Source organism: Anas platyrhynchos, chromosome 2 (assembly GCF_047663525.1).
Source record: "Anas platyrhynchos isolate ZD024472 breed Pekin duck chromosome 2, IASCAAS_PekinDuck_T2T, whole genome shotgun sequence".
NCBI classification, from domain to species: Eukaryota; Metazoa; Chordata; class Aves; order Anseriformes; family Anatidae; genus Anas; species Anas platyrhynchos.
This window is the reverse complement of record NC_092588.1, coordinates 69,971,266-69,986,639: the sequence shown is the minus strand read 5'-3', so window position 1 is coordinate 69,986,639 and position 15,374 is coordinate 69,971,266. Positions and strand designations below refer to the sequence as shown.

The 15,374-nt window shown below is 39.8% G+C and overlaps 1 protein-coding gene across 13 annotated transcripts in view; it reads left to right on the top strand.

Annotated features, from left to right (window-relative positions):
- FHOD3 (formin homology 2 domain containing 3) overlaps positions 1-15,374 on the top strand; it is a 382,905-nt gene that overhangs the window by 160,124 nt on the left and 207,407 nt on the right. For all 13 annotated transcript variants that reach the window (XM_027451788.3, XM_027451784.3, XM_027451783.3 and 10 more), the window contains exon 4: positions 11,752-11,819. In XM_027451788.3, coding sequence (XP_027307589.2) covers positions 11,752-11,819 — 68 coding nt within the window. The remainder of the gene's footprint in view (positions 1-11,751; positions 11,820-15,374) is intronic.

Sequence of the window (15,374 nt, the reverse complement as noted above, 5' to 3'; positions counted from 1 at the left end):
GGTGCTGACAACGCTTGTTTGGGTTGTTCAGCTGTTAAGGGGTGAGCAGTGTATTTCGTGCCTATTTCAAACCTGCCAGGACCAGCACAGAACCGACCCATATGGAAAGGAAAGCAATAGCTGGAGTGACTTCTCTTTTAAGTTATATTTATTAGGCAAATAGTTGATGGGGGTGTGAAACCTCACCAGAAAATTAGTTGAAGTGAAGCTAGAAGCTCTGTAGGGTCCGTCACCGTCATGAGGTCTAGAGAGCTGTTTCCCCATAGGGGAAGCATGGCTTGGGGAGGCATTAGGAGGCTTTTCCCTCAGAAGAGCAAACCCGTTGATGGAGCTGTTTTTTTTGTTTGTTTGTTTGTTTTTTTTGTTTTTTTTTTTTGTTTGTTTGTTTTTTTTTGGTTTGTTTGTTTTAAGAAATCTTCCAAACTGTCATGGTGCAGAAAAATATGTATATATGCATGTACATTAGGTTGTGGATGAGCTTGACAGTATATTGCTGCTGTGGCAGGGGAAGTTGGATCCTTCTAAGTAACGTGCCCTAGCTGAGTGAATTGCCACTTGTGTGTTTTAAAGCTCATAGTATGTAAATTCAAAGATAGGGATTTTAATTACATTTTCCTTTCACCATCTTTGGCCTGTAAGAATGATCCAGTGCTTGAACTGGACAACGAAGTAATAAAAGATATTTCCAATTCCTTTGTGAAACCTATGTCCCATGTGCTAACAAACAGGCAAAAAAAAACAACTTTCTGTCAATCTAAATTTACAAATGTATTGAAAAGTCTCTCTTCATTTTGCTTGTGAAGAGATGTATGGCTCGTAGTCTGCTGAGGAAGTAAGAACATAGTGAATACAGTTGATGAGGAAAACAAGAATTTGGAAGTAAAGTTGACTCCATTCCAAAGTTTCATTCTGGTATTTTTCAGTCATGTTTTGATATAGTTTCTCAAGTAATTTTCGCTGCTGGTCCTTCTCTGAACTTCAATCCTTGATCTGAAGGGCTTGGAATTTCATGCAAAATTCATTGATTTCCAAATGCAACTGAGAGAAGCATTTAGCACGGAGGTTTTTTATTTTTTATATCGTCGATGGAGGTGAAATGGTTGCTCAGATATTTTCCTTCACACTTAATATCCAACCATGCTGTTGTGGAGATTACCAATGCTACACGTTTTGTTCCTGGAACATATGTGGTATTTTTCACCGGTAGAAATGGAGGAAAAACTCATGGTCATCAAGTGAGAGCTTCACTTTTTGGTCATTTATTGGTAATTCACTTTATTTAAAAAATAAATAAATGCGTGTGGCTTTGGGCACCTCCCTTTACCATGGCTGTGGTACATGGGAAGAGGAACAATGCCCTGGTTTTACCTCATATTTATAAACATGTGAAGGGCTGAAATGCTTTCTCTGTTTTCTTTGCGGTCTGCAGTCCATTAGATAATACAAAGGCGTGTTTCCCCACTGCTGGAGAAGCCTTTGCATTCACAACAATCAGTAGTAATTAAAAAAAAAAATCACCTGAGGAAAACCAATCTGCACAGGAGAAACAGAGCAAGTGCAGTGCTGCCTCGCAGGGCTGCCAGGTCTGGTGCGTGGAGCTCGGGACCGTCAGCTCCCACATGGTGTTACCTTGCCTGCTGGCATGCGAAGCTTATCACAGTGCCTGTGCCACGTTCCTGGGATGCCTCTGCACGTCTCTCGGGCTGCAAGGCACCGTGTGGCGGATGCAATAGCGATGGGCCAGCTGCCAGGCGTCCACGGCAGGTGAGATTCCCGCATTGGCACGGATTTAACTAGAGGCCCCCTTCTGCTGGTTTCTAAAATCTTACCCATTCCATTCCAGTTTATTCTCGGGGCTTTCTTTTCCTTTCAGTTGTTAAAATGGTACGTTTTTCATCCATCCCAGTGATGTCAGAGCAATGGGAAGCTTGCTGACCCTGAACTATTTTGACATCTACTTCAAAGTATTTGTGCTACCCTCTGCGCACATCTGATGGTTTCTTCGTTCCTTTTTCTGTTACGAGTCAGCTTATGTTAACTTAATTTCTGTTAATTTAACTATATCCTTTGTGTATACATCCTCTTCCAGGATTTGGGCTTTCATACAGCCTTTCATGTAACTGTAGCATAATTTCTCTCTTTCTCATTTTGATCTGTATATCTTGAGTATGCCCCAGGACTGTACATAATGAGGTGGGTGTTGCGGGCAACCAGGTCACGTATCCAGGACAAAATTGATCTACTGCTGCTAAGAAGAACCCTAAAACACATCAAGCTGCATGGAAAAAGACTAGTCAACTTACCTAAGCAGGTTTTTTTCACTAACCTAATGTTTTTTCTGGGATCATGTCTGCTAGGAATTGCGAGACTTGCTTATGGGACTGTTGTTGGCTGTATGGCTGTGTACTCAAAATAGGTGAAGCCTAAGTTTGGCCAGTTAAGAATGTTCAACGACTGGCAGAAAGACTGGAAAGTCTCTGAGCGTTGGTAATGCAGATTCAGGTATTTAATTAAGTATGCATCATACTATCGCAACCGCTAGCAGCATTCTGAGAAGCAGCAGCTTTATCGGATTTTTATCACTGCTCCCTGCTGATGCTGTCTCTTTTGCCTGCTGCCTTGCTGTCAGATACTCATCTGGTCCGTACCTGCTGCCTGAATTTTCAAGAAACCTCTGCTGGGGTTCAAACACCTGCAGTTGATTAAGAGGCTGCATCCTCAGGGATCTCTAGGCCGGTAAACCCTGATGCACTTCCCGAGGATGGTCTGGGGTCACTGAATGCCCTAGTCCTGCAGATATCCTCTGACCTATTTTGGCACATCTTATGCAACAGTGAAACTTGGTCTGAACTTGAAGCTCAGGAGCTCGTTCACGTTCTTGGCACCAGTCTGTGTTCTCGTCGCACTCGGATGTTTTTGCCTTTTGCCAAGCTGTCAGCACAGATAAGACAGTCGTAATTCTAGGGATAGCAGGTGTGTGCCTACATTTTTTTGGCCTTTTTTTTTTTTTTGATTGGTTGCTATAATTTGCTCATTGCTGTTTGCCTCCTAGTACTTGCTGAATATGCAGGGCAGCATGTTGGCACAGCGTATTTAAAATGGAATAAACCAGAAGACTCGGATAATGACTAGCTGACTAGCATCGTGCTATTAAGTGCTTGTAATCCAGGAGGCACTGATCTGCTTGCTCAAGCACAGGCATACAGTTCAGCATTTCAGAGACCTCACTGTAAACTAAAACAGAGATTGCAGATTCGTCACGACTCATGTTCTTCTATAATTATTTTCTAGCCTCAGATTGGTTACAGTAATCTCTAAAGAAAACAGTAGGTTCTTCTATATTATTTTCCTTTCTAGCAGTTTTCCCTGGCTCCATTCACTTGAATTATGTAACCTATATTTTAGTATAACAACTACTTTCCTACTGTATTACTCTCTAGGGACCAATTCTGCATTAGCAGGGGGATGAACAAGATGACCTCTTAAGTCTCTGCCATCACCACTTTCTGTAATACGGTGCTGTAATATTTGACCTCGCTCTGTAGCCTTTTCCCTTCTCTAACCCTTTGACTCTTACAAAAGAGCAGCTACAGCATTTTTTCGGATGTATGGAAGTGCCCTCCTCTGAAGTTATCAAAGTGCAATGCTGTTTCCTGCACTTGAGAATTAAAGAGCGTATTAGTGCCTTTGCATTCAAGTGAGGAGGACCTATCTAAATAAATCATCTCAGAGAAATGTGCTGCAGTGCCTGCTCCGTCGCTGGAATGAATATGCTGAACAGGCAGAGGATCTTTATTTTGTTAATATGTTGGCAAGGCTGTAACTTTCGAATAAGCCTTTCTAGCGCTGCTTTTTATGTCACGGAAGGAAGGAAGACCTGCTTGAGCAGCCTCTGGCAGCTCAGTGCTTGGTTCACAGACCTGCACAGCGTGCTTCACTGCCACTGCTCTGAAGAACAGAAACATCCATCCCCCTGTGCTCAAAATGTGTCAGCAGGCATCAGACTGGATGCGAAGTACAACTCGAGGGAATTCGATATTCTAGCTGGCAAAATCAGGAAGGGTAAATGTGGGAGACGTAGTTTGGGAATGGAAAGAAAAGCTGTGGTGAACTCAAGTGATTAGTGAAAGATGCCTTGCTGTCCCTGCTTGTTCGCAGCCTTCAGCTTGTAAAGAAGGGCAGATGCTTTTTGTGGCTTTGGCCTGGCAATGATTTCCGAGAACTCTCCAGCTGGTCCAGGAAAGCTAGTTCTAGAAAATACTTTATTATTATTATTATTATTATTTTCTTCAATGAACAGCCCCTGTATTTTCTTTACCTCTCCAGAGGCAACTAATTTATGAAGCCTGATTTCTTTTTTTCCTCCCACTGATTTCTGTGCAGTTAGTGTGTTGACACTGGGTTTTAATCTCCCATTTTGATTTTGTAGTTCATAATTTAAACGTGTAACCTGCTGTTATGCTCTTCTGCTGTTGGGCTTTTTTACCGCCTACATCCTTGTTTTCCACAGCACCAGTAGGAGACAACTGGGATGGCTTTCTGCAGAACTGAGTGGGGAAAATAGCAGTGAAAAGTAAGGGAAAATGCAGTAGCCTGCTTCTGTCAGCCAGCTTCACCCCATTCTCAGCCCACATCAGCTTGTATTTCCTTCTTTGTTATTTATGAGAAAGCAGGGCCTTAACTGACTAAGCAAGTTAGAAATCAAAATAGTGAAAAGAAGCCTTTAGACCATCAGTTTTTAATATTCCTTTATTCTTAGCATGACACAACGTGCAGCTATGGAGAGTACCAGACTCCAGACCTGCAGGATCCAGATGAAAACGAAGATTGCCTCTTGCACTTTACTGTGTAAATTATTAATGTGTTTTAGCTTCTCCTTTTAGTGTAAATCACTGGCGTTCGTTGTAGTGAGTATGGACAGTGTGATAAATGTTCTTCCTAGTTCCATGTCGATGGGGCTTTTCACTTGTGATAGAAAGTAGTACTTTTGGTGCTTCAGAGAAACATTCAAAAAACATTAGCTGAAAGCCTCCCTCCCCAAATGAGGTCTATCCTATATTCCCTCCTTGTGGAAATGGGAAGGATGTTTGTTGCCAGTGGCTTCTTGCAGCAGGAAAAGCACATCTAAGAGGCAAGAAACCTCTGAAGTGTGAGTGTGGAGAGTTGCTCTGGCATCCTGGTGGTACTGGGTATCTGTCACTCCCAGCAGAGGTCCCACTGCTCTCCTGAGAGGTCCCAGAGGTTCTCCCAAGCCCGTGGGCTGCCCTGTATGTACAGATGCCTTCCTTCCACAAGTGGCTTGTGGCACCCACTTCTTTAAGCCTCTGTCTTCAGGATATGGGGCAGGACAGGATGTCTGAGGCTGTTTTGTGACTCTCTCCTCCCACTCCCCACCTGTGGACCCTTCACAAGGAACAAGGATGCAGGCTGACAGCGCGCTCTTCTCATATGCATGTGCAACAGGATCCTCTCCCCACAAAGGATCCCCCTCCTGGGGTGGGGGCAGAGGACCTCATGCTGAGGAGAGGGGCTGTCCCAGCTAATTAGCTAAGCAGCTGTGCTGTCTCCAAATGAAAACGAGCTGAAATGGGTTTTGTCCTCTTTGTGAGGCTGGGCGGCATTCCTCACCAGGCAGCAAGGAAATTCCTCGGGCTCGGTCAGTGCTGACAGTAAGGTGGGCTCGGGGTCCTGCTGCCAAGCTTAGCATGAGTTGTGCTCAGCCCGTTGCTTTTCATCAGGTCGTACTTTATTGTGGAAAACCCCTTTTTCCGTGCTAAGTGCTTGGCGTTTGTCCCTGGATTAGTGGGAGAATATATGGTTTGAGATTGTGTGACACTGAGCACTCATGAATACATAACCATCTATTTGTACATAGAAAATAAGATCAGATTCAGGATTCGGGGGAAAAAAAAAGAGTAATGTGTGAAACAAAGTGATCTCAGCAGAAGCACCAATTATGTTAATTTATTAGTGGGCAATCTGCCTATGAATGAATCCTCTCTCAGTGTATTTTCTAGGGGGTCCAAGAGTAAAAGGAGAATGTATTGTCTTGGCAGCAAATTTATTACTAGCTTTTGTGGGCAGAAACAAAACAACAGAGAGACTCTTCTTGGCATAGGACCAGGTCTTTTCTTAGGGTATTGCTTGAATTTGTTTGACGTACAGTGAAAGAATGGCACACTGCACTAATTACTTTTAAATACAGTCATTCTATAGATCCATAGTCCTATACATAGCCATGGGCCCACTTGAGTAATGGGGTGAGGTCTGTCAGGCTGTTCCATGAAGCCAGATTTCAGGATGGGATGCCTAACTTTTAACTTTGCTGCTCAGGTTTTTTATCCAATTCTCTGTATTTTTTTGGTGTGAATTCATTCAGATAGAGTAACACCCATTTAAAGTTGTAGTAACTTAGTAATAAATTTGGAGGTGTGGTACTTGGCATTTACAGAAAAGAGGTTTTTCTATTTTTTTTAAACAATTTTCTTTTTTCGTTTCACCTCTTGCTGCCCCACCCCACATCAGTGCTGGTGGAAAACTACCCAGTTGATTTAAATTCTCAAAGAGATAAACTATTACTTCCTTCTAGTGAGCACTTTAAACGAAAGTGTTGTATTCATTGTTTCAGGGAGGCAAAATGAGATTTCAGTTTCTAAACACTAGCCAGTTTGCTAGAGGAAGACGGAGAATATTGCTGCTTCTGTCCCATGCACGGACTTCAGCAATGAATGGCAGGAAGTGTTTGAAATGCCTTTTAATTAGATCTGCACCAGGTATCCTGCTAATGTAATCAAATGTAGAGTTAATCTTCCTTTCATGTTTTTGTAAGGAAAGGAGCTTCATCTTGAAATTATCGTTTAAAGAAAAGAGGCATAGATGGGAGATGTGAAGGTCATTCAGGCAGCAGCAAGTGAAGCAGAGCAACTCCCATTTGTGCTCAGCCAGATGTTCGTGAGCCTTTGCCAATAGCTCAAAAGGCTGATGCTACATAAATTACTATATCCCAGGGACTAATTCAATGGGTGTGATGGAAGAGGAAGGGAGGAGAATGGTACCCTGTCGGTCAGAGGTCAGGTGTAACACATGAGACTGAACCAGGCAATATTCAGCCAGTTATCTTGTTTATATTTTTATTTTTAATTGTAGATTGAAAATAGATATTTCCCCAATGAAAGTACTGACTTCTCTTCCACTTTCTCCAATAATTTAAAGGCCAGATACTATTTTCTTTAAAAATCCCATTTCAGTGTAGTTAAAGGAGTTGAATTCTCACTGAAACTTGAGCCTCTGACAGTCATTTCTGAAAACATATAGTCACCTTTGAAAGCTACTGGTGGTCTGATAAAACAAATACCTTTAAAGGCTTTTCTTGCTTTCTGAAAAGATGCCAATTGTAGACTCTGCTGCCTCACATCCAGCATCACGTTTTTATGAAATTCGTCTAGAGAAATCCTTTTTCACCTACCGTGTGTTGTTTTTCTTTCCTCTCTAGGAGAGTTATTTTTATAGAAGTAAAAGCAAACAAATAAAAACCTAGGGTAATAAATAATGGTTTTCTTTCTGAGCATGAAGCATGTTCCCCAAGTGCTGTTATTGCAAGAAAAGAGGTACTTCTAGCTTGCTGCCTCTTGTGTATGTGTTTATATCACCAGCTCAGTTATATTTAGCATCCTGCTTGTGGGAAGAGGTGGTGAGCAAAGACTGTCATTGTGTGTCAAGAAAATACACCTTATCCATATGGTGCAAAGGATAATTTAACAAATGTGACTCTTGAGTGTTACAGAAAGGCAGATGATGATGAAGCTTGTACCTGTTTTTCTGTCAGGTGGTTTCAGAAGAGTTGGCACTGATTTTGCATGTTTGAGGATGGCAGTGCTGATGCTTTTTGTTTGCTCAGGATGTCAGGCAGGCCACAACTAAAAAGTAGGCTTTCAAGGTTAACGAAGTGCCAATTTTAGCATCACAGTCAGTATTGCTTGATCAGTGGGAAGCTGCCATGGAGGGACAGAGTGCCTTTTCTTTCATAAAATAAAGAAATAAGCAGTGCCCTCTAGTGTTAGCTACCATCAGAAGAAACCACCAGGAGACCTCTGTCATCTAGATAACTGCAATTAAACCTTCTTCACAGATATAGATGCCACTCTTTCCTTTCTGACTACTTCTGTTCAAGAAATAAAAGCAATAGCACAGTTTATCATGACATAACTGTCAGAATTTTGGTCATTTATAGCTAGGTAGACACAGTCAGATACCTCAGACTCCCTGATGTAATTTATCTTTTCCAATCTAGAAGTGTGTGAGTGTAGTTTCTCCAAGTCCATACTTGACCTGTACAAAGACATAAAGATAAGAAGTTTTGTGGTGTGGGTGTTTTTTGTTACAAAAGGGCCAGAGGGACATTATGCTTTAGGGAAAGGTGTAGCAGCACATCTTCCTGCCTGAGACTGAGAGGTTCAGTTTCTGTGTAATGCAGGCCTGGCGTAAGTTTTTAAGTATTTATACAGCACGTTTACCCAGCTCAGGTCTTCTGGGCTGTCCTTGGTCTTTTTTTGGTTCTGGTAACAGCAACTGTGGTCACCTCTGTACGTTAAAGTGGAAAGTTACTTCTCAATCTCTTTAAAAGAGAGCAATGCTTTAAATTGCTAAGGTAAAACAGCCAGCGTTAAAAAGCATTTGCTATCTTCTTTGGTTTCTGAATCACCTTCAGCGTGAAAACATTGTACATGTAAGCAAATGTGCCTTTCCATCTCTGTTTTAATTTGTTTTTCTACCACAGCAAGAGGCCTTACTGGTCATGTTTGCCTTCTGTATTCTGCCCGTGTGTTTTCATAGCTTTAGTTCCAGTCCGAGCCTTTTGGTACCAGGCCGGAGGCCCCTGTGGTGTTAGGTCACTGCTGGCAAATGGGGATCCCAGAAGGGCCAGGAGCTTCTTAACAAGTACCCTGGAGCTTTCATCTGGTGAAAACACTTAGGGTTTTATGATAATACAGCACACAGAAACAGAATAAAGCTTGTAGAAAGCAGCCCATGACAGACTTTCTTACTCGGGCTTTCCTGCCTGGGCCAAGGTTGACCCTGGACCTGAGTTCTCTAAACCAAAACACCTTCTCACAGAGCATAGCTCAGAGGGGCGACTGTTTCGCTTACCTCCTTGGGTCACGCTCTGTGAATCTTTCTGGTGGCCACCAGCAGTATCAGAAGTTGGTTGTACTGTCCTAGAGTAAGAATATTGGATGAAATGTTGAGAAACTTGAGTTTCTGAGCTGATTCAACACGATGAGCTCAACGTGAGGAGGGAACTGTGTACGTTTGTGTAGATAGCTGTACCTTTGTAATAAATGTCTGAAATGAGACAACTTACCTGCACTGTTGCTCCTCAAAACGTGTGTCAGACCAGCTCCAGTGTCTGGGCTATGTGCTGCTGTCATGTTGCCACTGCTGTTACAAAACGTGATGCTGCCAGTAGGTATTGATCCTTCAGATCTAATGATAGGCCCTGTTATGGACTGCATTCAGTAATTTGTCGTCTTTGCTGTGTATGAAGAGGGATAGCATTGCCAAGAATGATGTTATATTCTGTGAAAAGACCAAGAGAAAAAATGTTTGGCATTGTTCCCCTGAGATGTACCAAAAATCTGCATGCACCAATGAAAGCAACTGGTGTTATAGGATCATAACAATGGTTCGTTAGTACTTTACCCCAGGCTGGGATGATGACTGTTCCTGTTAAAACAAAAAACAACAGCAACAAAAAAAAAACCACAGATGGCATTTGTTAGAAAGTTGATATTTATGTACAAAGTTGCCAGCACTTTAAGAAATGGTGCCTCTCTTAATTAAGATGATAATGTGCTGCCTTGTTTAGAGAGACTCGGCTTGTAATGATGCTGAATTATGAATAGAGGGAAATTAGTAATAACAAATGCCAGATGGAGGTATCTTTCAAAGAGGAATATTTTGTGTTATATGGCATGTAAAGTTGACAGAGCAGGTCTTTAAAAGGCCTTTATTATTCTTTAAGCTTTTCTGACAAAATTACTCTTTATCCTGCCAAGAAGTGTAGTTTCACATGCCAGTGTGTTTTTAAGCTAGAGTAATTAAAGTACGCCTCTAAATTTATGGCTTCAAGTGAAATCCATTCCTCCAATGTTTTGTCAGGAATCTATAAACAGTGCAAGGAAGGAGACAACTTACAACAACAATAGTTTTGCCAATTCTACACATTTTGCCTTTGAAATCAAAGGCAATTAGGGATGAACAAAACTACTTTCAAAGTTTACCAAAAAAAAGTGTAAGCTTTGCTGAAGTTTTATTTCACTTTTTTTTCTTGGTTGAAGATGACTGTTGGGAATAAGGAATGTTTTTCTAACATTAAAATCTGCCTTCTTTAATTTAAGTTGAAAAGGATTACTGAGTTATAAATGCATTAAAGCCTTGAATGCTGGGGCTTCTTTTTTTTTTTTTTTGTAACTTCCCGAGTGAGAAAATGTATTTTCTAGTGTAAATTAGTAATTAAAGAGAAATAGATGTGGGAAAGCAAGAGAGAAAACTCAGATTTTAAAAGTTTATCTTCTCATATGAATATTCCCACTCCACAGGCATGCCCACATTGATCTCGTGGCCTGTCGAGTCCACTACTACTGCCTATTGCAGAGCAGGTCCTTGTAGGATGATCTGTGGGTCAGGAGAAGCATGTCACAGCAGGTGGCCACAAAGATTAGGTTTTTGTTTGTAATTGACCTCAGATTGCATTTGTGTAATAAAATTCAACATGGTGAAACTTAAGATTGTATAAAGTGTTTTATGCAATGTCTCTATCAGATATGCCTGCGTAGTAGGCTAGAAAGACTCGAAGAGCCGTATGTTCTTCTCCATCCATCCATAGAGTTACAAAACACTTCCAAATACACAACAATGAACTTGAGACATATGATACAAGAGTTCTTCCAAAGGCACAGATGCTGTGTTAGGATACAGTATGATAGCAGAGGAGTTCCTTTTGTCTACTTAAAATTATTTCTACGAGTATGCACTAATAGGGGAATAAATGATGGCAGATATATTTCAGTACTGGATGATGTAAAGAAGACTTCTGCTTCATTTAGAAAAAAAAGATCAAGATCAGTTTTCATGAGAATAAAACACTGTTTTGAATTATGCTTAGAACAGACTGTCCGTCTATTTCTGGTATTAATGTTCATTGCCATTGTAGAATGGAATTAACAATAGAAAGATGAGAACACAAGAAAAGAATGTCTAGAGGGAAGGCAGTCAAGGATGGGATTCAGTGGCTCTAGTTTTGATAACAAAAGCAAAGACTGCTCTGAGTTACATGTTTTGATACTAATCTGGTATTTCAATAAACCCTACGTTTGCCTTAATGCAAGAATTTGATTATTTCTAGGCATTTTTGAAAACTCCTTACAGCATAGTTTCTTGCTGATGTAGTTGAAGCTATAGTGAATTTACCTGGGAGATGCCATTTGAAGTTATGGACAACTAAACCCAGTTTTTACTTTGTTTTTAATGAGTGAATACTATCTATATCTATATCTATATATAGATCTATCTATCTATCTAAATATGTATTAAAAAAAAAAAAGGAATGTTGCTTAATTTGACAGAACTCTACCTAATGGGACATTGGAGCACTAGCCATCAACTCTTTTGATATCTGTACTGTTTTCTTCTTGGTGTTGTCAGTTTGGTTAATACTGAACTTCCTATTGTTGTCTTCTTTTTCTTTTCCAGAAAAACTTTACAATTCCAATGGACGGGAGCTGAGACGGGCACTTTTCTCATTGAAACAAATATTCCAGGTGAGCAAATACTGGCTTTCCATTCTGTGATTTGAATATAACTTCCATTTCTCTCTCTTTCTCTCATAGGGAATAACTTACAGTTTCCGAGAATTTCAGACTTCACTTGTAATGTGTGATTATCTGATTGCTTCTTAGGGCCTTTTTTCTTTGTGTTCTTCATTCCTGTTTGTTCAGTCTGTCAAAAGGCAGAACCAGATGCAAAGTAACAGCAGACTTAGTGGTTGGAACCTGACAGAAGAGAGAAGAACACTGGAACTCTTGCATGGAAACTCAGACTGCTCATTTGGACTATGGCATAGTTTTGCACTGGGAAGAGTGGAAGAGGGGCAGAGGGGGGAGGAATAAGAAAAGAGAAGCTAGGAAACTGTAAACTGAGGTGGTGGCTCCATGTTGGGCTGATTTCCATCTACAGACATATTGTTGACAAATAGACCAGGTTGAACCCACACCAAAACCTGAGACGAGGATGCAAGAAATATAGAACAGATCTGATGAGGAACCAAAATGTAGTGGTAGAGCTCTGAAGATGTTAGAATTACTTATTTATGGATTAGCTCCAAGGACTCTTTGTGGAGCTGGAGGGTGTTAGTTGTGACTGATGGGTTTAAGTTTAAGGAAGGGCAGGTGTGTTCATGCTCAAAGGAGTGTTTGTTCATTTTGGAGGAGACCTGGAAACAGCAGGATTGTTTGGGGCCTGTAGAGAACGAGCTGATGTGATAGATAATTGGTGTGAATGATATGTAAGTGAACTGGATAAAAAGCTTAGATTTCAGATTGGTTTTATGGGCTAGGGAGATCACCTTGGAAAAGATGCAGGGCCAAAAGGAAATCATTGTTGGAGAGAAGAAGCCAGGAAAAGGAAAAGGAGGTAAAAATCAGAGCATATTGCAAATGCGATACTAAAATGGAATTCAGGATGACACATTCTGTCTTGATCAGTAAATATAAATAAAATCAATAAGAAAAACACCTGTCCTCCTTTACTAATGGATCCATATGGAGGATGACAACCTTCCATATGTTATTCAGTGCAACGGGTAGGTGCAAGTCTGTGCCATAGCTGCAAAGGTTTCAAGCTGTTAGTTTAGCAATTTTTATTTTCTTTTAAATAAACATTTCTTATAGGGAGAATAACATTTCAGAATTCTAGGACTGCAGAATTGCAGTTTTCCAAAATACGCATTTTATTTTATTTTATTTTATTTTATTTTATTTTATTTTATTTTATTTTATTTTATTTTATTTTATTTTATTTTATTTTATTTTATTTTATTTTATTTTATTTTATTTTATTTTATTTTATTTTATTTTATTTTATTTTATTTTATTTTATTTTATTTTATTTTATTTTTATTAAGTTTTAAGGTAAAGCATTCAGAATTTAGTAAATGCCAGGATGACGATTTTTCTGAGCACAGGAATAGCTGATAAAGGGTGATTTCATTTCACGGATAATTTTGTAGTTGAGGTTGTTTATTTTTTCTGGGTCAGAACAAAGCTTTTGAATTTAGAAACATTTGGAAAGGAAAGGAATTCCAGTTCCCAAACAGGTCTGATCATCTTGTAGTCAACTGATTGGGAAAAACATTGTCTCTTGAAGGCATTCCCAGGGAAAGGCTATTTAAGAATTGTGATGATGCAAATTGGTTTTCCCTGTGAGGCTGCCGAGTAGGTGGACTGTTTGCTTAGAGGAAATCAGGCAGCTTTTCAAGAGTCCTTTCTGGTTGCTTTTCTTTTGGCTCACCTTTGGAGAAGTATTTGTATTTCTATCAATTTACATATTTCTTACATGAATCTAAGCATTCAGACACACTTAACTGCGAGTGCTAAGCCTTTTTCTTCCCATCCATGCCACATCTCTCACACCTCCCATCAAAACGTTTCCCAGTTTGGATGTTTTCCATGTAGGTTCTTTGAAGTCTAGTATGTATTTCTGAGTACCTAGCGTGCAGTGCTTTCAGAGAACCCACCAGTAAGATATGTCTTCCAGCTTGTCAGCTGTTTTGATGGAGATGTTGTAAATATTTATCCATCTAGTAAATTTAATTGCAGTGGGTTGAAGAGGAAACGGAAAAGAGAGGCACATAAACACTGTATCTGTGAATGAACTGTGGTTCTGCGGGAGACCGGGATAGTAAAACTGTGATGGTGCATATGAAGACTTTATCATAATCTAGTCATAAAAGTTGCATAGGTAACTGATGTTATCCTCATGTTTCCTGGCTTTTAATTTAATTCCTGGCAGGTCAGCGTTACTCTCTCAACATTTTAGTTATTACAAAGAGATAACCAGGCTTTCTGTTGGAGATGCATTGCCTGCCTAGTTTTAAAGAAAAAATTCAGTTCAAATCTAGATCATTGGAAGTGCACCAGGAGTGAATTTAGTTTTCAGGTTGTCTGTCTGACAGTTTCAAAACATAACTCTCCTTGAAGAATTTGACTTCCCTGCTCCCTAATGTATATGATATAGAGAGGAATTTGGGAATCATCTGTTAGCACATTAAATAGCTACTTCTAGTAGAGCTGTGGCCATTCATCGGATGAAGGCACACTTGGTAGATCTTTGTATACTCTCAGAATACAGGTTCTCATTAGGGAAGAACGGAGGAAAAATCTTCCACAAGCTGCAGAGTATTCATCCTGTATGCTCAAGTATTTGAGGTGGTGTACTTAATACTGGAAAATGAAATGCTGCATGATGTAAGCTTCATTTTACTTGTCAGCTTCACTGTCATTAATAGTTAGCAACATTGCTAAAGGCACGACTCAAGCATGATTTCGGTTTATCTCAGAATGAACCATGAGAGAGAATAAGGTAACTTTTGTATGTTTTAGATAAATCAGCTATTTTTTTAGTGAAGAAAAATACAACTTAACATAAAACTATAGACCAAACACTATTGTCCAAATGGTCATACCCAATGTCTCTTTTAGTCTGACATTAAATGAAATTACCATTAGAAATCTATTTTTTCAAAATAAGCATCTGTTTGATTTTATATCTTATTGTATTTAGTATTTTAAATTCTTCGGCATTATATTGTTGCAGAAATAAAATGTTGACTTCAAAGCTAGTCTTTATTTTTATTTTAACAGCTTTCAGAAAGTTATGGAGACTTCATTATGTCTTTAAGTGCCAAGACGGTTCGTAACACCATGTTTTTATAATCATTTCATCAGAGCTGAGTTAATTTGGCGCAGTTCTGTGTCAGTATCATTTTTTAATTTAAAGAGCTTCAAGGTAGTGTGCAGTCGCTTATTTGCACTAAGTGGGAAACAGACCAAGTTTTACATCAAATACGAATTCCAAATAGTCAGAGCTCTTGGTTTTTCACGCAAGGCTTCAGTGAAGCTTAGCAATGTTTGGCAAAAGTAGTGTCTTTGTTTCAGATTTTAAATGAAAGATTCATTTGGCAAGTACAAACATGGAATTTCTGTTTGGTTTCTTATGGTGGGCTGTTCCTGGCAAAATGATAAAGCACATAAGAAGCATTTTGCTTTAACAGCAACGTTACTCGATTGTTGTAATTCACTCTGAAGGGTTAATATAGT